General features: G+C 45.8%; 1 protein-coding gene across 2 annotated transcripts; it reads left to right on the top strand.

Moving 5' to 3' along the window:
- Positions 1 to 541: 541 nt before the first annotated feature.
- Positions 542 to 23544, top strand: Hspbp1 (HSPA (Hsp70) binding protein 1). Of its 2 annotated transcripts, none has more exons than XM_032894484.1 (8): positions 542 to 795; positions 1122 to 1416; positions 3082 to 3286; positions 6520 to 6744; positions 18973 to 19128; positions 19231 to 19327; positions 20802 to 20913; positions 23224 to 23544. In XM_032894484.1, the coding sequence occupies exons 2-8, from the start codon at positions 1213 to 1215 to the stop codon at positions 23296 to 23298; spliced, it is 1074 nt and encodes a 357-aa protein (XP_032750375.1). In that variant the 5' UTR covers positions 542 to 795; positions 1122 to 1212; the 3' UTR covers positions 23299 to 23544. The 2 variants fall into 2 exon arrangements, with proteins under 2 accessions (XP_032750375.1, XP_032750374.1); XM_032894483.1 differs by having other exon boundaries at positions 663 to 795; positions 1119 to 1416.
- Positions 23545 to 25032: the final 1488 nt, after the last annotated feature.

Genomic DNA, 25032 nt, shown 5'->3' with positions numbered 1-25032 from the left:
CCATGGGAACCTGCATTTACATGCACCCGCCTCCTCCTCCACTACATAATTAAAAACAATAAATCTTTAAAAGAAAACTCTAAAAATATTTTTTAAACGAGGTGAAGATAAAAGGTGGAAGACAGCTGATGTGACTTTCCACACAAACCATGCATAGTCACATGAAGACATATATACACAACTCAGAGTATTCCACATCGAAACCGATAATAAGTGGGGAAACAGAGGCCTAAAAAAAGATGAGACTGAGTCTCAGGTTACAAAGGTGGGATATTAGGGGCGATATGCCAAGACTCTATAAGAGCAACTGCAGTTAAAATCGGCTAAGTGAGGAACAAAAACCCTTGAGAAGCAGAGAAGGGGCGTGGCCTACGCAGGGGCGTGGCCGAACAGGACAAGCTGAAGTTCCAGGTACTAAGAGGCGGGGCTTGACTGGGTCAGGCCGAAACGCCTAGAACAGAGGCGGGGATATGAGTATAGGCGGGGCCTATGTCTGGGAGGGGAGGAGCTCGCCACGAGAGTGTCGTATTCGCTAAGGTACATAGAGGAGCTAGGGGGCGGGGCTTATAACAAAAGCGCGAATGTAGGGGCGTGGCAAGAAGAAAGGCTTAGTAGACAGAGGCGGAGCTAAGTGCCGCATCCGCCTAGGGGTGCTGCTTAGAACTGGGCAAACAGCTTGGGGTGAGGCACTTCCGAGTGAGACCTGCGTATTTCCGGCAAAGATGGCGGCGTCCAACAGAGTCAGGTGCAGGCGAGTCTGTCTTTAGGCGTGGTGGCCGCTCTAGACCGGGCAAGGTGAGATCAGCCCCACTGGGGCGCCCCTCTTCAAAGGCAAGGGAGGAGACTTGTTGCTAAGGAGACTGAGGGAAGACTTGTTGCCACGGAGGCGGGGCAGTGGGGTTGCTAAGAGACAAGGACGCAAGCTGGGGAGCTTGGGGGAGCTCGTTGCCAGGGAGTGGGTGGGGCCTGTTGCTAGGGAGTAAGGAGGGACGTCGGATTTGGGGAAGGGTCCTGTTGGTATGAGGGAAGGAAAGGGGGCTATGGTTAATGTGGTTGCAGCCAGAATGCTTTGGGATCATGAGGAGACTCCTAACACCTTCAAAACTCCACCTTTTCAGCAGACCTTAAGGAATCGACCCATCCCGACGCCAGAGCTGCCTCACCGGTGACCATCAATTTCTTTTCAACACATTCTTCCTTCACAGAAAGTCCATGGCAGACAAAGGCTCAGGGGGCAATCGCCTCCCCCTCGCACTGCCTCCGGCCTCCCAGGGTTGCTCGTCAGGGGGCAGTGGCTCCTCGGCGGGGGGCTCAGGCAACCCTCGGCTTCCACGGAACCTCCAAGGCCTGCTGCAGATGGCTATTACTGCAGGCTCTGAGGAACCAGACCCTCCTCCAGAACCCATGAGCGAGGAGGTAAAGTATGAGAACCTAAGAACCTTGGATGAGAGTCCTGGGGATATTAGTGTCTTAGGAAGAGTGGTTAAGTGAATTAGAAGCTGTTGTCTTCCTGGGTGTGAGCTAGAGTCTAAATGTGGCATCATGGTAGGCTGAAGGTCAGCTGTGAAGTGTCTGAACACAGCCTTTTACTGGAAGGCAGGATCAGTCTGGGTTTTCTGGACCCAGGCAGAACTAGATTCAGCCTTGTCTTCACAAGTATGACCTTGGGTATATTATTTAATCTTTCCAATCCTAAAGTTTCCAATCATTTTTTTAGTTGATGGTGATAATAATAGCAATGATAGTGTTTCATCAGGCAGGTTTTTTTTTTTTGTTGTTTTTTTTTTCCGCAGCTGGGGACCGAACCCAGGGCCTTGCGCTTGCTAGGCAAGCACTCTACCACTGAGCTAAATCCCCAACCCCCATCAGGCAGTTTTGATGTTCCAGTTTTTACTGACCAGTACACAATATACTGTATGGTTGGGCATGGCCAGTTGCCAACCATGACCTTGATTGGGCAAGTCATATCCTTTCTCTGTCTCTGATTTTTTTTTTTTTTTAATTTATGGAATAGCCATAATCAAACCTGACAGAATTGTCCTGAAGGTTGATAGGAATTTTACATGTAATTTCTTTTTAGCTGACATTTATGATACATAGAATATTATAGTAACTCAGTTAAGTTATAGAAACATTTATACAAGTTGTATCATTAAATCTTTATGACACAAGAAGGAAACGGGCACAGAGCAATGAGATATTTATCCTGGAGTGTGATTTCAAAGCCTTACAGCCTCTTCCCCTTTTCTTTCCTGTTTTGAGATTGTGTCTCATACAGACCAGGCTAGCCTAAATGACCTTACCCTTTCTATCTTCCTGTGCCCTTCCCCCACACCTCCTAAATCCTGGGCTTACAGGTGTGTGCTATGCTAGCCATTTCAGTCCTGAAGCTCCCTTTTGGGGACAGTATAGTGTCTGATCTTCCTCTGGGCTCCCTTGTCTTGTTCTCGTGCCATTTGCTGATTTCTCCTCATTCTCTACCCTTTCTGGTTTTTGTTTGTTTGTTTTAGTTCTCCAGACAATAGTTGGCATGGCTAGAGAGCAGGTCTTGTCCTAACGTGGTGGCGGCAAGTACAGGCCAGGGATGCTTTTCAAACTGCATGTAGTTCTCAGGACATTTGTCACAACCTCCACGCTCGTGATCCTCCGTTGTCTTCATCTTACCATACAGAGCTTGTCATACTGCCATATCATGTCACATTACATATTGTATTTTTTTTTTACCTCTAGCTTCTCTCTGTTTACCACGCACATACCCTGAACAATACTTTTCTTTTCTGTAACCAGTCCGTCTCAGGATTGACTCCCTAGTACCTAGAAAAGAAGTTATGACTAAAACTGTAACCATCTGGGCATGGTGGCTCATGCTTGTTAACCCCAGCACTTGGGAGTCTGAGACAGGAAGATGGCTGTGAGTTGGAAGCCTGATTGCACTATAGAATGAGAGACTCCTGTGCTTCCTAGATACTTGTTGATGGAAAGAGCCATCAGCCCTGGAATTTGGCTGTCCCTGTTAGTGTCACTCCCTAGGCAATCACTGAGAGACTTCTTCTCTCCCCACCCTTTTCCCTTCTTCCCTAGAGACGCCAATGGCTGCAGGAAGCCATGTCAGCTGCCTTCCGAGGCCAGCGGGAAGAGGTAGAGCAGATGAAGAACTGCCTCCGGGTCTTGTCCCAGGCCACACCCCCAACTGCTGGTGAAGCTGAACTGGCCACTGACCAGCAGGAGCGTGAAGGGGCACTAGAGCTGCTGGCAGACCTGTGCGAGAACATGGACAATGCGGCAGGTACCCCCCTCCCCCAGCTCTCACCAGTGTCCCACATCCTGTGTGGCTCAGCCCTTGTCCCTGCTCTCCTGGACTGAGCCACTGGCTCCTCCTGGCCTCTCCCTTTCGTTAGCACAGGAACAAAGCCCTCCTCATATTCCACCAAATCCCTATGGTGACAAGTTTGTTTGCTACTTTCTAATGAGTCCTGGGTCTGATACTCACCCCTAATTTGCTTGCTACTTTCTCAAGGGTGGGAAGGGAGGTGGTTTGGGGTGGAGTGGTAATGTGGGGCAGCCTTGAGGTAGAGTGTTTGATCAGAGATATGAGTGAGGGTATGTCATGGGGTATCATGGAGTATTCCTGGTTTGCCAAAAAGCATTCCAGGCAGTAGGAATAGCTAGTGCAAAGGTGGAGGTACCATGGTGCTGTTGTGGTCAGAACACATAGATATCCCCCTGTTAAAGAAGAGTGGGCTGGACATGTGTGGGTCTAGGGTAGGCAATGGTATTGCAGTATCCAGGGTCAAGGTGTATTCTGTAGGTCACAGGTCACATTTATATATCCATATATATGGATTTATTTATTTATTTATTCATTTATTATATATAAGTCCACTGTAGCTGTCTTCAGATACACCAGAAGAGGGCATCGGATCTCTTTACAGATGGTTGTGAGCCACCATGTGGTTGCTGGGAATTGAACTCAGGACCTCTGGAAGAGCAGTTGGTGCTCTTAACCGCTGAGCCATCTCTCCAGCCCTATTTATTTATTTTTAAATGAGTCAATATCTCACTTCGTAGACTTAGCTGGCTTGAGCTCTGTAGGCCAGGATGGTCTTAAATTCACAGATATTTTACTTGCCTCTGCCTCTCAGGTACTAGGATTAAAGGCATTTGCTATCCCAAACAGCTTTTTTTCTTTTTTTTTTTTTAAAGATTTATTTATATGAGTACACTGTCGCTGTCTTCAAACACACCAGAAGAGGGCATTGGATCCCATTACAGATGGTTGTGAGCCACCATGTGGTTGATAGGAATTGAACTCAGGACCTCTGGAAGAGCAGTTGGTGCTCTTAACCACAGGACCATCTTTCTAGCCACTCCCCCTCCCCTTCTTTTTTCTTTTTTGAGACAGGGTCTCATTGTGTTTCTCTTGTTGGCCTAGAACTCACTATGTATATATATTAGGCTGGCCTCAAACCCGTAGATATCCACCTGCCTCTGCCTTCTGAAAGCTGGGATTAAAGGCATTTTATGTTTCTGTGTGAGTGCCTGCATGTATGTATGTATGTGTACCACGTGCGTATCTGGTGCCCTCAAAGGCTAGAGGAGAGCTTTGGATCCCCTGGAACTGGAGTTACAGGCAGTTGCAGTCTGCCTGTATGTGGGTGTTGGTAACTGAACATCGATCCTCTGCAAGAACAGCAAGTGTTCTTAACCACTGAGCCATTCCTCAAGCCCAATATTCCTTTCGTTATTGTTGAGACAAATTCTCAGGCAGCCCAGGCTACCCTCATATTTGCTTTGTAATTGGGGTTGGCTTTGAACTCCTGATCTTTCCTCTACTACCCCAGTGTTGGTATTACAGGTGTATATCACCAGGCCTAGTTTTTAAACCTCATTTAGTTATCAAGGTAAATAAATCACAGTGGGCCAGTGAGATGGTTCAGTGGGAAAGTATTGCCACCCAGTGATCTGAGTTCAATTCTGGTAACTCACATGGTGGAAGGAGAGAAACACCTCCCAGAGGCTTGACCTTTATAATCATACATGACGTGCATACCTACATACACACTGAAGAAATAAATATGTAAATATTAAAAGTCACAAAACAGGCTGGAGAGAAGGCTCAGAGGTTAAGAGCACTGACTGCTCTTCCAGAGGTCCTGAGTTCAGTTCCCAGCAACCACACGGTGGCTCACAACCATCTGTAATGGGATCCGTTGGTATATCTGAAGACAGGGACAGTGTACGCACATACATAAAATAAATAAATCTAAAAAAAAAAGTCACAAAACAAAAGTAACTGTTTCAAGTTTATAATTCTGTAGCATTCATCTATTTTATTTATTTATTGTTTTACTTTTTTGGGGAGGGATGTTGGTTTTGTGAGACAGGGTTTCTCTGTGTAGCTCTGGCTGTCCTGGAACTTACTCTGTAGACCAGGCTGGCCTGGAAGTCAGATCCCACCTGCTTCTGAGGCTGGGAGTAAAGTCATGCACCACTACTGCCCACCCTTTATTTATTTATTCATTCATTTATTTATTTATTTTTGAGACTGTCTATAACATCCTAGCTGATGATGAATTTATGGCTGTTCTCCTGTTTATACCTTCTAAGTGCTGAAATTACAGGCCTGTGCCTGCACACTGGGCAGCATTCAGAACATTTTCAGTATTCTGCAATATCACCTCCAGGTTTCAGAACTTCTTGTGTATGGTACTCGGGATAGAATTGAGGACCTCAAACATGTCAGAGAAGCCTACTGTAGATTGTTAGCTCTCTTTGCATTTTGCACTTTGAGGCAAGATCTTAGAAAGTTGCTGAGACTGACCTTGAATTCCCTATAAAGCCCATGCAGAACTTTTTTTTTTTTTTTCCGGAGCTGGGGACTGAACCCAGGGACTTGCGCTTCCTAGGCAAGCGCTCTACCACTGAGCTAAATCCTTAACCCCCCATGCAGAACTTTTAATCCTCCTGTCTCGATTTTTTTTTTTTTTTAAGACTGTTTCACTATGCAGCTGTCTGTCCTGGAACTTACTACATAGACCTGTCTGGCTTCGAACAGACAGAGATCCACCTGCCTCTGTCTCCCAAGTGCTAGGATTAAAGGAGTGTACTAGTATACCCTACTCTACCTCAGCTTTCTGGGTACCTGGGATTATAGGCATGTACCCCCAGTTTCTCCCAATCTGTAAGTCAGGAAGGCCTTATATTTCCTATGTAGCTGAGGATGACCTTACTGCTTCCTCCTTAGTGCTACTGTACCACTGTGCCTGTTGTATGTGGTGCTGAGACTCAAACCCAGGGCTCTGTGAAGGCTAGGCAAGCACTCTACCAGCTGAGCTGTATAGCCTTAGCTCCAGACCTGCCTCACTTCCATATCTTTTCATCATCCTCGAGTGAGCCCCACACCCTTTCATCAGCCTTTCCTCTCACACCCTGTCTGTCTCACACCTTGTCTCAATTCTGAGGAATGAGAGGTCAACCTTTGAATTGGGGGCTTTGACAGTTTTCTCCTCCTGCCCTTAGATTTCTGCCAGCTGTCAGGCATGCACCTGCTGGTGGGTCGATACCTGGAGGCAGGAGCTGCAGGACTGCGTTGGAGGGCAGCACAGCTCATCGGCACGTGCAGTCAGAATGTTGCAGCCATCCAGGAGCAGGTGTTGGGCTTGGGTGCCCTGCGTAAGCTACTTCGGCTGCTCGACCGGGACTCCTGCGACACGGTACGAGTCAAGGCTCTCTTCGCCATCTCCTGTGAGTGTCCCAAGATCAGACGGGGAGGGTCTGGGGCCAGTGTTGACCATAGGGGTGGGACTTGCTGGCTCCACAGGGGAGAAAAGGTTGGGATACCTCATTTATATTTTATCTGTATTCTTGTTAGGACTCTTTGTGAGGTGCAAGAGCCACAGTAGGGAAGTCAGAGCCAGATACTAACTCTACCTTGATAGTGGTGATAGATGACCTTGTGTTCCAGCTTGAGCTTCTCATACATATCAGAGTCCTTGTTCATGTTTGGGGTCAGTTCATTTTCTGTCTTGGGGATATCCTGTATACTGTCCAATGCTGGGCTCTGTTTGTGGTGTCCACCAACTGGAGACACAAGAGCACTGCCCAGTTATAACAACCAGCACTTCTTCCGACAGGGCAGAGTCCTCAGTGGGTACCGTAGTGGCTCTGTGTGCATGCTGTCTGTCCTCACAGCTGTGAAGCAGGGAAGCCAAGGCATGGGCAGAAGTGTAGCGCAGATTTAGGTGCCAGCTTGAGAACAGAAAAAATTCCTGTTGGGGCTCTTACGTCGGTTTCCGGTTTACTTTTGTAATTTATATATTTTGTGTATGTAGCTCCTTTCACCATTCAGGTCCTCAGGCTGGTAGCAAATACCTTTATGATATTGTGTGTGTGTGTGTGTGTGTGTGTGTGTGTGTGTGTGTGTGTATTAAACATATACAATTATATATTATATAATATTGTATGTAACATTATATAATGTAAATTATATATATATATATATTGCTTTTTTTGTTTTTGTTTTTAAGAGGCAATGTGTCATGTGGACGAGGCTCGAACTCTTTTTTTTTTTTTTTTTTTTTGAGACAGGTTATCACTATGTAGCTCTGACTGGCTAGTAATTAGCTATAGACCAGGCTTACATTGAACTCACAAAGATTTTCTGCCAACAAGTCTCCCTCCTACTTTCAAGTCTCTTGTGTCGTTTTGCTTTTGTGATCCACTGCATTTAAGTAGGGTTGGTTTCATCAGGTAGGTGCTTGTTTGCCAGAGCAAGGGCAACTTACCAGTGACTCCAGCACTGAGGACTATGGTTCTTCCTACTCCTTTCCCCAGCAGAAGTTGGGCTAGAATATCAAAGGGAAGGGTGGAGTCCTGTAGTCTCTCCCCTACAGTCATATGCTTCAGATTCTCCTGCCACCATTTCTCAAGTGCTGGGATTACAAACATGTATCACCACGTTTAGTTATGGGGTTCTGCAGATCAAACCCAGGGCTTTGTATATGGTAAACAAGTACCCAGAAACATGTCCCCAGTTCTCTTTACCTTTTTGTTTTGAGGGCAGGATCTTGTTAAGTTTCCTAGGTTGGCCTTGAACTCACTCTACAGTCCAAGCAAACCTTAAACTTGTCATTTTCTTGCATCCATATTCCAAGTAGGTTGAATTATAGCCTATGCCATGAGGCCCAGCTAAATCCATCCTTGTAGAGTGTACGGTATAGTACCCCCTGTCAACTTTATAACATTCATCACTTCTAGCTGGGCTCTGTAGGCATGCTTTAGTCCCTCGCCATAGCCCACTGAGCCCAGCTCTTGCAGGTTCTTGTTTAATGTGTCTGAGGATTTGCCTGTTCATGACATCTCCTGTAAACTGAACGGTGTGCCTCATATGGCCTTTTGCTTCTGGATTCTTTCACAGAGTGTAGTGTTCATCCTTGTTGTGGCATGCGTCAGTACTTCATTCCTTTTTATGGCTGAATGACATTCCTTTGCTTTGACAAAGCACATTTTGTTTATCTGTTCATCTGCCAGTAGGAGTCTGGGTTGTCTCAGCCTTTTGGCTGTTCTGCTGCTGTGAGCAGGGGAACAGTCTTGGGGTATGTACCTGGGGGTGGGTTTGCAAGGACATATGGGGACTCCTTGTTCATCTCTGCAAGGTCAGCTGTTTCCCTTTCTTTGTTTCTTCTTTTCTTTTCTTTTCTTTTTTCCGGAGTTGGGGAACGAACCCAGGGCCTTGCGCTTGCTAGGCAAGTGCTCTACCACTGAGCTAAATCCCCAACCCTTTCTTTTCTTTTTTTAAGACAGGTTTTCTTGGTTTAGCCTCGCTGTCCTAGAACTACCTAGCACTGAGCTTAGGGAGTCTGCTTCTGCGTTCAGGTGTTGGAATTGAAGGTGTGCACCACCACCTTTGGCTCCCTTCTGTTTTTCAGACAGGATCTCATATAGACCAGGTTGAACTCTTGAACTCTCTCTGTACCACAAGATGACCTTTGATTTCTCATCTTCCTGCTTGTATCTTTCTAGAGCTCTGGGAATATAGGCATGCACCATCGTGCATGGTTCTTGAGCTGCTGAGAATTGAACCCAGGGTTTTGTGAATGCCAGGAAAACATCCTATTACTACCAACTGATATGCATCCCTAGTCTGACTGTTCCTTTGCTGTAGAAGTTACACATTGGGATTCAAATGGGATATATAAAGCGGCCCACACTTATAATTCCAAGACTCGGCAAGATTGGCATGAGTTTGAGGTCCAAGAGAGTTACAAAGCTAGACTGTGGAGGGAGGAGACAAGGAGAGGGGGAAAGGCAGAAAAAGAGAAACGAGGTGTGTAGGAGGGGCCTCTAACCCACATCCTCCTTCGTTTGCCCTCCCCTGCGTCTTGAGCCATGGTCTCCATGTGCTTGTTCTCAGTAGATGGGCAGATGCTACTGGGGCATAGATGCTGGCAGGAAAAACACGGAAGGCTTGGGTAGGAGAGGCCTTTCAACAGGGGGAAAGGATTTGAATCTGAGGCAGGAAGGAAGTCTGGAGCAGGGCAGCCTCTGGAAAGTAATGCCCAAATTAGGAACATGAAGAGACAGACACAGGATACCCTAGCCCTAGGGTAGGGCAAAGGACTTTGTGCCCTACATCTGCTACAGTTTGATCTGGAGCTACATAGGGAACTGCAAAGCTTCACTTGTGTTTTTTTTCTTTATGTGTATGTGCATGAGTTTTTTTTTGCCTGCGTGCGTGTGTCTGTGTGTGTGTGTAGTGCTTCCTTCTCCTTGAACTCAAGTTACAGGTGCCTCTGAGCTGAATCCAGGTTCTCTCAGTGAGAGCAATAAGTGCTTTTAATGGCTGAGCCATCTTTTCAGCCTCTATTAATTTTTTTTTAGAATCTATTTTAAAATTATTTTTAGTTGTGTGTATATGTGTTTGTTTCTGTGTGTGCCCACATGAGTGCCACAGGGAAGCATTGGATTCCCTGGGTCTGGAGGTATAGGTGGTTGGGAACCACTTGGTGGGGTGCTGGGAACTGAATTTGGGTCTTCTGGAAGTAGTAAGTACTCTTAACTACCGAGCTGTGTCTCCAGCCTATCCAGTTCCAATCACTTTTTAGACATTAAATAAGGTGGACATGATGACTCACCTATAATTCTGGTAAATGGGAAGCTGAGGCAGGAGGGTTTCTGTGAGTTGTAGGACACCCTAGGGTCTACAGGGAGAATGTGTCTTAAACATCCTGTGCCTCCAATGAAGACATTCTATAGTATTCAGAATACAGGGTACTGAGAATGTTGGGACACATCTGTGATTCAACCTTTGGGAGCTGATCTGGAGGATGCCTGGAAATTTGAGGTCAGCTGTCTAATGCTTTTAGTTCCAGTACTGGGGAGACAGATGCAGGTGAATCTCTGAGTTTGGAGTCAGCCTAGTCTACCCTGTCTCAAAAAAAAAATTTTTTTGAGGTTGTCTTGGGCTACATTTTGAAGGATCAAGGCTAATGATAGACAGCTGGGGATGTAGCTCAGTTTGTAGAGTGCTTGCTTGGCTCTCAGGAATCCCTGGGTTTGACCCCAAGTAACACCCAAAGCCACCTAAAGGAGTGTTGCGTATGCCTGTGACTTTATCAGCTTTTGGGAGGTGAAGAGTGGAGGGGGAGGATCAGAAGTTCAGGGTCATCCTTGTGTAGGTCATCCTTGTGTATATAGTGAGTTCAAAGTTAGTCTGGGGAAAGAGGAGGCAGAAGGAGGTAGGGAAGGGAAAGGGGGAAAGAAAATGAAGACAAAGCAGAAATCTGTAAAAAGTTACATTGCTCAGAGTCTGGCAGGTACATAGATTCTGTAGTGAAAAGCCCCTGTCGGAGCTGAAGAATGGCTTGGAGGTTAAGAGGACTGACTGCTCTTCCAGAGGTCCTAAGTTCAATTCCCAGGAACCACATGGTGGTTCATAGCCATCTGTAATGGGATCTGATGCCCTCTTCTGGTGTGTCTGAAGAGAGTAACAGTGTACTCATACACATAAAATAAATAAATCTTAAAAAAAGAAAGAAAAGTCCCCTGTCCCAGACCACCTGGTCCCCTTGTACATGGTACTTACATGTTTCTGTAACTCTGTCTCTGTGTGTATGTAATATACAGACTTGTGCAAAGCCTCTCTTCCTCTGCTCATTTGCAGGTACCTGGTAACAGACCATTTGGATGGTTCTGCCCAGCTGATCTTGGACTGCTTTGGTCCTCTTTCTTCTTTACACACTAGTGACTGTCATCTTTTACCATTTTTGGGAGTCAGGGCTCAAGAGCAGTCCACTTACGTAGGTTTTGATTTTTGCCCTTTATGAGGCCCTGACCAGGCAGTGGACCATAGCAGTAATACTGCCTTTGAGCCCACATGCATCCTCTGGTGTTGGCTGTGTGTCTGTTAGGTTGCCTGCTGCTGAAGGAAGCATTTGAGGCAAGAAGACTCAGGTTGCTTGAGTGGCCCCATGGCATGGTGGATTCTCCAATGCATTGGGGGAGCTACAAAACAACACTGCCATTTTACTCTGAAGTAGAGTTTGCATAATCACTTTAGAGTGCACAGTCAAGTGGTGTCTGCCCTTCCTTGGGTAGCTTTATAGTATGGTGTTATGTGGCTGCTTTCCAGGACTCTGTGCTAGGAACCGGTAGGGCTTAGTCACGTGGGTTCGTACTGCTTAAGGCAGGGACATTACTGTATTCCTACCCCTCTCTTGTGAGGACACAGACTTGGTTGCCCAGTCACTTCACTTTTGTAAGTGGTTCTTTGTTTGCACAGAGAAAGGGTTTCAGAAAGACTCAGAGATGGGTCACTTGGAGTCAAGTGTGCGCAGGCCTAGGGTGGGGGAAGGGATAGGGAAGGATAGGGAGACATACATGCATCTCCTGTTGGTGTGATCCCTGCTTCTGCTGCTGCTTTTTCTCTTCCCACCGGGCCCTCTAGATGGGTTTCTCTGTGTAACCCTTGCTCTGTAGGCTAGGCAGGCCTTGAACTCAGAGATTCTCTTGCTTCTGACTCCAGAGTGCTGTGGTCAAAGATGTGTGCTACCACTGCCTTAGGAGAGGGGGCAGTGAGTGCCATTGACATACGTATGTGGTGGCTAGAGGACAATTGTGGCAACAGCTTTCCTTTTTTACCTTTATGAGGGACCTGAGGATCTCCAGGTCAGCCTTGTACTGCAGACTGCTTTTACACTCTGAGCTGTCTTAGTAGTCTTGTCTCCTCTCTTTTTCATACAGGGTCCTGTGTATTCCAGGCTGGCCTCAGACTTGCTATGTAGCTAAGGCCTCATGATCCCCCTACCTCCTACTGGGATTACAAGTGTGTGCTACCACATATTTTTTACATTTGCATGGGCATGTGTGCCCATAGTATAAGTGTGGTGGTCTAAAGGCAACTTGTGGGAGTTGGTTCTCACCTTCTAACAATGGGTTCCTGGGGATTGAATTGAGGTTATCAGACTTGATGGAGGTGCCTTTACCTACTGAGCCATCTTGGTGGCCCATTGTTTTTTGAGACAGAGTCTCACTGTAATCTAGTGTAACCTGGTTTGTAACCTGATATAGCCCAGGCAGGCCTCAAACTTGCAATGATCTTCCTGTTTTGGTTTTAATTATATGTGTATGTGTACATGTACTTGGGAGAACAGGTACCTTAGTGTTCAGAAGAGAGTATCAGACCCCCTGGAGCTGTAGTTACAGGTGGTTGTGAATTGCCTGCTGTAGGTTCTGAGGATTGAACTCAGGTCTTCTGAAAGAACAGCAAACACCTTTACCACTAAGTCATCATTGTTTGTAAGTCGCAGTTTTATAAGGTCTAGCCTAGCCCTAAACTGGCTCTGTAGCTAAGGATGACCTTGACCTCTGGGCCTCCTGCCTGAGGTTCTCTAGAGCTGAAACTACAGGCTTTCACCAAAATGCCCAGTTTGGTGGGTTTCAAACCCAGGGCTGAGTACATGCTGTGCAAGTCTTGGGCTATATTCCCCAGCCAAGAGCAGATTTAGGTTCACAGCAAACCAGAGTGGGAGGTATGGAGAGATTCCTCTTACCCTCTGTCCTGTGCCCACACAGCCTCCCTCCTTATCAGCACCCCAGCAGAGTTACATTTGCTCTAACTGATAAACCACATTGCTGTCTCATCTACAGTCTGTAGCTCATATTGTGTACTCTGTGGTTTGGATAGGCATCTAATGACATGTATCCATCACGATGGAACCATACATAGACGTTTCACTGCCTAGAACCTCTCTGCCCTGCCTGGATGTTACACCCTTAACCTGAGCAATGACTTTCCTGGAATGCCACTGTCTCTATAGAGTTTTTATTGCTGTGAAGAAACACTATGACCATAGCAACTCTTATAAAGGAAAGCATTTAATGAGAGCTGGCTTACAGTTCTGAGGTTTAGTTCATTATCACCATGATGGGAAGCTTGGCATGCAGACAGACATGGTGCTGGGTGCTGGAGAGGTAGCTGAGAGTTCTTCATCTTGATCGACAGATAACAGGAAGAGAGAGTGATACTGGGTCTGGCTTGAGTGTTTGAAACCTCAAAGCCCATCCACAGTTCCTCAAACAGGACCATATCTTCTAATAGTTATACTCTCTTTAAGCCTATGGGGGACATTTTCATTCAAACCTCTACAGCCATATAGTTGGAACCTAGCGAGTGTTGGATTGGTCTCTTATGTAGTAATGTTCACTTAGCCTTCCTCTGTCTTGCCAGCTCATTGCTTTTCAGAACAGAGTAAGTGTAGCCTTTTGTTTGTTTGTTTGTTTGTTTGTTGTTTTGTTTTTTTTCCCAGAGCTGAGGACCGAACCCAGGGCCTTGTGCTTGCTAGGCAGTCATTCTACCACTGAGCTAAATCCCCAACCCCTAGTGTAGCCTTTTTAAGGGAGAAGTTCAGAGGGTGTTGATGACCTTGGCTGTCAGTTGAGAGCAGTAGCATCCATTCTCTTTCCCCTGTTGCAGAGGGGCTCAGGCAGGGTTCGTGGAAGGCGGGAGGTGAATGAGGGTTGTGGTAATGACCTAGATGAGAATAAAGGTTGAGGTAAGTAAGCAAAGGTCCTTGTGGAAAGGTGACAGGTACCCTCTAGGGACACTGGCAATGAATGACCAGAGTATTTTCCGTTGTCTGAGTTGAGGTCAGGGCTCTATTCCTCATTTAGCCATGCTCATGGTCCCTCCTACAGCATAGTTGGCCTAGCCCTAAATGCTTACCATGTCCAGGTGGAGAAGCCCTAGGCTAAAGGACCATCCTTCCTCCTGGTCATATTTTGGAGGTTATGTTTACCAGTTGAATTTGTGGTGCCTCATGTCCCCTACCCATGAAATACTGTTGTTATTTTTCTTATCTAGTTTTAGTTTTTGTAATAGGGTCTCAGGTAGCCATGGCTGGCCACAGACTCATGTCATTGAAGATGGATCTTGAATTCTGAGTTCTGGGATTACAGACATGTGCTACCATGACCAGCTTTTTTTTTTTTTTTTTTTTTTAAAGATTTATTTATTATATATAAGTACACTGTAGCTGTCTTCAGACACCCCAGAAGAGGGCATCAGATCCCATTACAGATGGTTGTGAGCCACCATGTGGTTGCTGGGATTTGAACTCAGGACCTCTGGAAGAGCAGTCAATGCTCTTAACCGCTGAGCCATCTCTCTGGCCCCATGACCAGCTTTTTTTATCTTTTATTTTATTTATTTATTTTTGAGATAGGGTTTCTTTGAAACAGCCCTGGCTGTCCTAGAACTCACTCTGTATACAGTGATCAGGCTGGTCTCAAACTGAGAGATCTGTTTGCCTCTGCCCCCGGAGTGCTGGGATTAAAGGCGTGTGCAGATTAGCTGCTGCCATTAGTGCTAGGACTCTTTTTGTTGTGAGACAGAGTCTTACTACATAGTCTTGGCTGGCTTGGTACTTGCTGTGTAGACCAGGGTGGATTTGGACTAACAGAAGTCCTCTCATTTCCAAACACTGAAATTTCAGGTGCACACCACTATAACCAGTCTTCTATTAAAAATAAACAGCTGAGCAATGCCCGGACACACCTTTCATCCCAGCACTTGGGAGGAAGAGGCAGGCGGATCTCTATGAGTTCGAGGTCAGACTGCTCTCCAGAGTGAGTTCTAGACAGTCAGGGCTACGAAACCCCATCTCAAACAAAACAAAACAAAACAAAACAAAACACCAAAACCAAACCAAACTAAAAAAAAAAAAGAAAAACCCTAAAACAAAACAAAACAACAACAAAAAAAAAACTACACACGACAACACAACTCCCAGAGTCCAGAAGAGGCATTCAGTTTCCTGGTACTGGAGTTAGAGGTGGTCATTAGCGACCATGTAGGTGCTGGGAACTAAACCTGGATCCTGTGCAAGAGCAGCCAATGCTCTTAACTGCTGAATGAGCCCTAAGTCTCTTTCCTTTGTCTAAAATGATGTTTTATTAAGTTCAGGTAACACATGTAATCTCAGCATTTAGAAGATTGGTGAAGGAGAATCATGAGTTTAAGGCAAGCCTAACAACACACAGTAAGTAGTAAGTCACTATCTTGAGAAAGAAAACAAAGAAGCTAGAGAGATGGCTCAGTTGTTGTCGTCGTTGTCGTTGTTTTAAAGCAGCATACTGCTTTTGCAGAGGATGAGTTTGGTTCCTAGCATCCACATTGGGCAGTTTGTAACTGCCTATGACCCCAGCTCCAGAGCATCTGATTCTCCCTTCTGGCCTCTGGGGGGCGCATGTACTCACATGCATACATGCACAAGCATATGCATATGCATGCATGCATATATGTATACATATACATACATATATATATGTGTGTGTGTGTGTGTATATATATATATATGTATATATCTTTTTGAAAAAGAAAGCCAAAAGAGTTAACTATTATGTATAGGAGCACTTAGTGGATATAGACAACTTTTTAAATTTTTAAAATTTATATATATATTTATTTATTTATTTATTTTTCTGGAGCTGGGGACCGAACCCAGGGCCTTGCGCTTGCTAGGCAAGTGCTCTACCACTGAGCCGAATCCCCAACCCCTAAAATTTATTTTTTATGAGTATGTAATATTATGTGCATGGGTATTTTACATGAATGTGCCTGTGCAATTAACTTGTAGGTCTGGTGCCTGACTCTTTTTTTTTTTTTTAAAGATTTACTTATTATATACAAGTACACTATCGCTATCCTCAGACACACAAGAAGTGGCATGGGATCCCATTATAGATGGTTGTGAGCCACCATGTGGTTGCTGGGAATTGAACTCAGGACCTGTGGAAGAGCAGCCAGTGCTCTTAACCGCTGAGCCATCTGGCCAGCCTGGTGCCTGACTCTTTAGAAGGAGATCCCTTGGGATTGGAGTTACAGGTGATTGTGAGCTACCGCATGAGTGCTGGGAAGTGAACCCAAGTCTTCTGGGAGAGCAGCCCCAGAGTTAAGAGCTTAACCGCTGAGCCATCCCTCTAGCCCCTACATATGAACTAAAATGAGATCCTTTGTGTCTTTATGCCGTGCTAAGTCTCAGAAGTCCATGGCATGCATTTTACACTCAGCATATTTCAGTTTAGGTATAAAATTTCCAAAGGTTGGTGTATAGTTTTACTAAAACAACAGAGTTGTGTTTAGTGGAAAAATTTACAGCCGTCCCGGTTGTGGACTTTATATTTCAATGAACTTGAAAGGGGACAGCCCAGCTCTTAGTCACACTTGGTACATGTGAAGTACCTAGTGGCCTTGAACTTGCATTGACTTCTGTCTGAGCTTACTCAGGAGCTTGCTTTCTGCAGACGCATCCCTAGTTGGCTGTTGCCCTATTTGGAGGCTGCTCAGAATCCTCATTGCCTTCAGAAGAAAGATCATTTATGCTCTGACCTGGCTGCCTTGTATGTTAAATGGAATTTTAGCCATGTGTGGTGCTGGTGCATACCTATAATGCCTGAATTTTGAATAAGGCTAAGAAGAGTTCAGGTCATCTTTGGCTGTGAGTGAGTTGGAGGCCAGACTGAAATATATGAAACCTCATCTTAAAACCCATAAGGTCTGGGGAAATGATTCAGTTGGTAAAATGCTTGCAAGCATGACAACCTGAGTTCAGATGCCCAGTACCCATGTAACAAGCCAAGCATGGAGGCTTGGGGCTGTAATCCCAGAGCAGGGGAGTCAGAGAATGGGGAGTCCCTGGAAGTCCCTAGCTGTCCAGCCTATTGTGACTGGGGAAGCTACAGGTTCAGTGAGAAATCCTGTCACAATAAACAAGGTGGGCAGTGATTCTGGACAAGATCAGACATGACTGCTGAGTTCCACATGCACGTGCATATGTATACACAAGAACACATATATACATACACGTATTATGTACACAAACAGAAAAAGACCCAAAATAAGTAAACAGCTGAATGAATGAGCAAATAGATAAAATGGGAGCCCAAGGGAACCTACTTACCTATAGGGTATAAGTCAAAAGCAAAAGGTAACTGCATAAAAACGTGTGCTTCTCTAGCGACGACTTTGGAAATTTGGCTTCTCTAAAAAACATGAAAATATTATAAGAATATGTTTTCGTTTTAATCCCAGGTGTGGGGAATGGGACTGCTTCAGATTATCCAAAGCAGCTATGATTTGCCTCATGCTCTAACAGGGGCGTGGTTTTACCAGCTGCAGATAGTTTCTGTGATTGTTTGACATTTGTAATTCGGGAACTTATCAGAGGATATGTAAATGCTCGGGGTTCCAAGAGGCAGGGGTGGTTGTTGGCTACTGTTGGTCATGGTTTGTTAAGTAGTCAGTGGGCACAAAGAAGAAACAAGAAGAAATTAGATACTGACATTGAAGATCAATCTTGCCCCAAGGAACTCAACGCCTTAATCAGCAGGAAGTAGTCTAACAAAAACATTGTCCGCCCCCCTTCCAATCTCTGACTTTATCTTTTGAGGGATCTCTTTCCTTTCCTCTCTATCCTTTTTTCCTCTTTTATCCAGTGTTAGGGGATTGAAGGGGTGAAAGAAAAGGGCCGGAGAAGGATGGAAGAAAGAAGAATCCACCAAGTAGCAAAAGACAAGTTACATCCCCTATGATCGAGTATTGCTCTATTGTAAGAGGAAATGAAGTAGTTACAGGATTTATAACATGGATGGACCTTGAAAACAGTTGAGTGAACAAGACTAGATACAAAGGTTCCATATTGTGTGAGTCCATTCATATGAGGTATCCAAGGTAGGCAAATCCATAGGGAAAGAAACTAGATCCGTGGTGGCAGAGCAGGAAGTAAACTGAGAATGGGAGTGTCATCCACTGGGTACCTGCACAATGTAAATGTTCTGGAGTCAAGTGATAGCAGTGGTTGCATTGCTTGTAAACATGCTAACAACTGCTGAGTTATATGCATTAAGAGAGTGAAATATGGGTTATGATGGTGAACTACTTACTATATGATGGTGACAGTGGTGGTCATGCTGCTGCTGCTGCTGCTGACAGTGGATAGTGATGATAGTGGTCATGGTGGTCATAGTACTGATGGTCGAAGTGGTGATTGTGATGATAGTGCTGTTAACAGTGATTGTGGTGCTGGGTGGATGGAAGTAGCAATTACGTAGTGATGATAACGCTGGTTTCCGAGGTAATAGTGATATAGTGGTGAGGGTGTTGTTCCTGGCTGTAGTAATGGTGATAGAGGGGATGGTGGTGGTTAATGGAAATGGTGGTGGTGGTCACAGTGGTGACAGTGATGTTGATGGGTTTAGTAATGGTGATGGTATTGTGGTGCTGCTGCTGGGGATGATAGTGCTAGAAATGATGCTCATTGTGATGGCACTGATGATAATAGTGAATGGGTGGTGTTGATAGTTGTAGTGACTGCGATGGTGGTGATGGGTATAGTACTGATGGTCATCACGATAGGCATGTTGGTGATGATGGAGGCCATGGTGACTGGGACCTCAGAGCTCTGCTTCTCTCTCCAGGTCTTGTCCGAGAGCAGGAGGCTGGATTGCTGCAGTTCCTCCGCCTGGATGGATTCTCAGTGCTGATGCGGGCCATGCAGCAGCAAGTGCAGAAGCTCAAGGTCAAGTCAGCATTCCTGCTGCAGAACCTGCTGGTGGGCCACCCTGAGCACAAAGGTGAGCTGGCTGACAGGTTAACAGATGCCTTGAGAAAGACATCTGGGAAACATGGGAGTGGTATGGGAACGTCCTTCCTGACTCCCACAGCTCTTCCCCCAGGAACCCTTTGCTCCATGGGGATGGTCCAGCAGCTGGTGGCCCTTGTGAGGACAGAACACAGTCCTTTCCATGAGCATGTGCTTGGAGCCCTGTGCAGGTAGGTGTGCTGGGGTTCTAGGAGGAAAGGGCCTTGTATGAGTTTTCCACAGAAAGAGCAGCTCAGGCACTAGTCTGTTCCTATACTGGGACCCCCCTGCACTGGAACTAACTCTGTGGGAGACAAAAAGATTGTAGGTCAGAGAGGTGCAGGGATCACACAGTGCATCTTTTCTCAGTTCTTCGGAGGGAGAAACCCTTCTTACAGTTCTCAGGGTGAACAAATTAGTGTTCTTGGCCTTTTCATCCTGCAGGCCTTAGGCCACATGTGCCCAGAATGCTGCCTGTTATCATTTCGTTTACACTCTGCCCCACAGTTACCTGGCAAAGGCCAGGTATGCCTGACTCACTATAAAAGAGGCTACCCCCTCTCCCCATTCTCCTCCACCTCTCTCCACGTGCTTAAGACTGCTTATGGCCGGCCTCCACGCCTCTCCCCTCCCTCTCTTTCCCTCCCCCTTCTCTGCCTTTCTCTGTCTTTACTACCCTCTCAACTGCCCTCTCCATGCCCTGAATAAACTCTATTCTATACTACAGAATTGTGTAGCTGGTCCCTCAGGAGGAAGGGATGCCTCAGCATGGGCCTCTGGAAGTACCCTTTCCCCCATACCTAACTACACATCCACCAAACACATTTTCTCTCTCCTTATCTTTTTATAAAACACAACACTGCCCAATACAGAATTGTAAACTTAAAGCACTGTAAGATTTCATATATATAATATATATTATATATAATTTAAAATATATATCATTTTATATTATGTTCATCGGTAAACTAAAACCTTGAATGTACGTTTGTGTGTGAGTGTCAGAAACTCTGAACTGAAATCACAGACAGGTGTGACCCACTGTGTGGGTGCTAGGAATTGAACCTGGGTCCTCTGGAAGAGCAGCCAGTGATCTTAACCACTGAAGAATCTCTCCAGCTCCCACATTGTAAGATTTCCTTCCTTCCTTCCTTCCTTCCTTCCTTCCTTCCTTCCTTCATTACTTCCTTCCTTCATTACTTCCTTCCTTGGTTTTGGCTTTTTCAAGAAAGAATTTCTCTGTATAGCCCTCTCTGTTCTGGAACTCACTCTGTAGATCAGACTGTCTAAATGTCTGCCTGCCTCTGCCTCCTGAGTGCTGGAATTAAAGGCAGGTGCCACTACCACTCAACCAAGATTTCTTAAAATAACCCAATCAATCATATCATTCTCTAGCATGGTCTTTGTAGATGACAGCTGACAACAATGTGTGTGTCACAGTGTCAAAAGTTGGACACATTGGACCATGGTGGAGCCAGCATAGACATCATAGCAGGCACCATCCAAACCTTACATTCACTGCTAGGATGTGAAGCAGGTGGATGGCAGTTTTATAGATGGGGAGCCAAAGACTCACTATAGGGCCTTGGCTCCCATAGAAGCAGTGGTGCAGGGCTAGGTTATTGCAGATGAGGTTTTAAGGTTTGCTCCTGTGTCCTCCCATAGCCTTGTGACAGACTTCCCTCAGGGTGTTCGAGAATGCCGGGAGCCTGAGCTGGGCCTGGAGGAACTGCTCCGTCATCGCTGCCAGCTGCTGCAGCAGCATGAGGAGTACCAGGTAGGAGGGTAGGGGTTGGGGTCCTGTTCCTGTGAGCTCAGCTTGTCTCTGCCTTTCTTCTCTCCCTATTGTGTTTTCTCCTGTTATTTGACACTGTGAACCACATGCTGTGTCAGTGGGGGGGCGGTGGGAGTGGGGAAGAATTAAACTGATTAGGTATTATGTACCACAAAAGTAATAAACATCCTTAAATATTCAGTTAAATGGGTGAATAAATTAAATAGATAAGAATGGTTAACTTACTAGATAAGTAATGAATGATCACAGTTAATTTAGTATTCATACTTCCTGATCTAGATGATTATTTTAAATTTTTTTTTAATTAAAAAGATTTATGTGTCTGTGTTTGTATGTGTATGTATTGGGGAGGGGGGGTTGCCTTTGGAAGCTAGTGGAAGGCATCGGAACCCCTGGAGCTGAAGTTACAGGTAGTTGTGAGCTGCCTGTGAGTGCTGGGAGCTGAGTCCAGGTTCCCAGCAAAAACAATTGCTCTTAACCACCAAGCTATCTCTCCAGGCTCTATTATTTGGTTTTTTACATTCGTAGGGGTGTATGTGGATGCATTTGTGTGTGTAGGAGTGTTCATGTATAAGTACCACAGTGCTTGTGTGGAGGTCACAGAACAATCAAAGTCAGGCCATCAGGCTTGGCAGAAGGCACTTTTACCTGCTGGGCCATCTTGCCAGCTCTGATTATTCATTTTGTGAAGTACCCTTTGCTTCAACGCTGTGGATTTTAGCAAAATTAAGCATAGCAAATGTGCACCAGCGATGCCCTTTCTATTGCATCTGTGTCTCTGTGGACACACCTGATGTTTACAGAGGGACAGTAGTAATGTTTTAGCAGGTGTCTATCCTGACCTCATCCCAGGAACCTGTGACCTTAATATCTGTCCCCATAGAGCACTGGATGCTACAGACCAGCCTGGCTTGGTTTCAGGTGGACAATGTGGGGACCCTACATGCCACATTTGTATTTATCTCCCAGGAGACCCTGAGCTGAATTATTCCAAGTTCAGCTTTGCCCCACAATCTACAGGCAAAGAGACCAAGCCTTATATATAATTCTCAAACATAAAGACACAGGGTAGCACTGAGGCAAGGGCAGGTAGATGTCTGTTGTTAGAGGCCAGCCTGGTCCCTGTGTAGAGCACTCCAGGCCTAGTGCTGGGATTGTAGGTTATACACTCTTGTGCCCAGCAAGAGGGTTTTATTTTGACTCACTCCTGGTGACAGCTTTTCTTTTTTCTTCGATCACAGCTCTATTGAGTGGAATGGGGATAGCTTTATGGCCTCATTGATTTAATTACCTCTTCTTATTGTTCTAGTTGCATTTTCACTGTGTTAGCTCAAAGTGGTCTCAAACTTGAAATCCTGATGTAGTTGCCTCTCACTACTACAGACACTGCTATAGGAAAGTGTTTGAGGCAGGGACATGGGTCAATTGGCAAAGTGCTTGCTGTGTGAGCAGGAGGAATTGAGTTCAAACCCCAGGTGCACAGTTAAGACCTCAGCACTCAGGAGACAGGGACAGGGGATCCCTTGGGACTCATGTGTATGAGTGAGTGAATTCCAGGTTCACTGAGAAAGTGTGTCTTGGGAAATGAGATGGAGGCTAGCATACACCTTCAATCCTAGCATTGGGGAAGAAGAAGCAGGTGGAGCTCTGTGAGTATGAGGCCAACCCAGAGTGAGTTCCAAGCCAGCCCAGGCTACTTTGTGAGAAAAGGGAAAGAGATGGAGAACAGTTGAGGAAGATACTTGTTAACCTCTGGTGTCCACACCCATGTGCATACTGGTGCACTCATACCCAAACACATAATGTGCACACACACAAGGTGGATGGCTGGCTCCTGGGACCCTCTAAGTCCTTACACACATGTACATGTATGAGTACATATACACTGACACAAACATTTTTTACTCCATCCCCATAAAAATAGAGCTTAAAAAGATCTAAATAGTGCGTGTGGGGCACACATGTGTCATGGTGTATGGGTGGAGATCACACAGGAAAATTTGTAGGCATCAGTTCTTCCCTTCCACAAATGGGTTATGGGTATTGAGTGCAGGGATATATGAGCCATGGGGCTAATGTGAAGACAGACCCGTCTGGGAGCTCTTATGTCTGGTGCTCAGAAACCCATGAGCAGGGCAGGTGATCATGATTGGTATATTGGTCATTGGGAAAGCCCAGGCTACCGGAGTGGGAAGGTGGTAGCCAAGAAATACAGGGGAAGGTTCTGGCTGCTGAATGTATAGGAGGCAGGTTCGCCCTTGTGCTCAGGACCCTTCTTTTACCCTGATCCAGGAGGAGCTGGAGTTCTGTGAAAAGCTGTTACAGACCTGTTTCTCCAGCCCTACGGATGATAGCATGGATCGGTGAGACCAGGCGGCTTCTTGCATTCTCTCCGTGGGAACCCCAGGCCTCCTGCCTCCCTCCTTCCCAGGCACCCTCTCCCAAGGGATTGCCAGGCCTTGTTTGGGCCTGGGCCTGGGCCTGCCAGCCCATCTCTAGGCAGCCCCCTGGAGGGGTTGCTGAGAAAGGTGCTGGTCCCTTGGATCCCCTTCCTTGCTTTCTGTCTTTCATGTCCACACTGCTCTTCAAATAAAAACATTTCTCCTGCTCTCCCATGCTGTCTTGCTTTGTTTTTTGGAAGGTTTTGTGTTATGGAAGGAAGGAGGGACTGAGCTTCGAGGATTTGGGAAAAAGGTTACTAAAGGGATAATAAAAGTGTTGCTCTTATCCTCAGAGCTGTTGTCTTTTTCTGCCTTTGTTGTGCTGGGACCATCTGTTCTTTAAAAAACAATGTGTGTGTGCATATGTATACACATGTACTTTTAAAAACATATTTGAGTGTATAAGGGAGGAGGAGCATGGCCTGTGACTGGAGGTCAGAGGACATGTGGGGCACTGGTTCTTCCTTTCTTCTGTGTGGGTATTGGGAATCAAATTTTAAGTTGAGTCAGGTCATGAGGCTTGCACAGCAACCACCTTTACCCATCAAGCCAGCTCAATATCCTTAAAGGAATTTTTATGTGAACGTTAATCTTCATTGCCAAGTTGGCTAGATTTAGAATAACCATGGAAACACATCTCCAGTGTGCTTATGAGACTGTTTCCAGAAAGGTTTAATTGGGGAGAGAAGACCCACCCTGGAATGTGGGAGCCCAGACTGAACAAAAAGTAGACATGGGGAGCAGAACTAATGTTCACTTTATGTGAAGGTAGTCCATTACACTGAACTAGCTAGTTGATAACAAAATGGAACAAAAAATTAGAAACAGCACAGCCCTGAAGAGACAAGACAGGAAAAAAAATTACTGACAGGTGTTAATCCGTGAAAGCAGGTCCAACAAAGCCATTTGAGAATCAAGAGGTGGAAAAAACAAATAACTAGATCCCTTCCTTGAAAGACAAGAGAATACAAACACGACTCAGATAAAACGTCCCCGAAATGTAAAGTTCCAACCTGCTGTTTTAAAGAAGGAAAACGAAAGTTTCTTACACGCATTTGTCTAATCCTTAGAATTGACCTATAAAATAGGCACGAAGGGCAGTGTATGAAAGTTGAGAGTAAACTGAGGCTCAGCGCTAGAAAAGGCCCTTTAGTGACTGAATCCCGGCGTAAGGGGTTCCTCCCGGTTGTTACAAGAGAAGGCATTGTGCAGCAACTGGCAACAGTAGACGTAGCTTGGGCAAATGCCTGAGTAGGAACTTAAGTCAGCCAGAAAACCTCCACAGAGCCTCCCGGACGAACCCGACTGAACAAAACCAACAAGCTTCGAGTGAGGACGAAAAGTCGGAATGGATTTCTTAGGAGTTGACTCGAATCAAAGAAACAGGATTGGAGGAGTCGGAATAACAATCGGATTTCCGAAGGTAGCTTTCAGGGCGAAAGATCCTAAAACCGAATACTCAGAGGGTTTTGGAATGTAGTCACAGAAAACGAGGTTCGGGATGCAGCAGCGCCTGCGCAGTGGGCCCTCTAGATTTATTCAGGGAGAGAACATTGGCAACGGCAGGCGCGGACAGCGGCCGAGTTCCGGAGTGGGCAGGTTCTGGGCTCCAGCGTTCACTGCGCACGCGCCTCGCCAGACCGAACTAGTGGCCTCTCGC

The sequence above is a fragment of the Rattus rattus genome, chromosome 2 (genome assembly GCF_011064425.1).
Source record: "Rattus rattus isolate New Zealand chromosome 2, Rrattus_CSIRO_v1, whole genome shotgun sequence".
Classification (NCBI taxonomy): Eukaryota; Metazoa; Chordata; class Mammalia; order Rodentia; family Muridae; genus Rattus; species Rattus rattus.
Note: the sequence above shows the minus strand (reverse complement) of the source record. Positions and strands in the feature narration are given on the sequence as shown.

What these genes read in the sequence shown, in the direction of transcription:
- Hspbp1 (XM_032894484.1), top strand. Translation starts at nt 1,213, where the DNA reads ATGGCAGACAAAGGCTCAGGGGGCAATCGCCTCCCCCTCGCACTGCCT. An exon ending in GGCTCTCTTCGCCATCTCCT is followed by an intron (nt 6,745 to 18,972) that starts GTGAGTGTCCCA and finishes TTCTCTCTCCAG; the next exon opens with GTCTTGTCCGAGAGCAGGAG. An exon ending in GTGCTTGGAGCCCTGTGCAG is followed by an intron (nt 19,328 to 20,801) that starts GTAGGTGTGCTG and finishes GTCCTCCCATAG; the next exon opens with CCTTGTGACAGACTTCCCTC.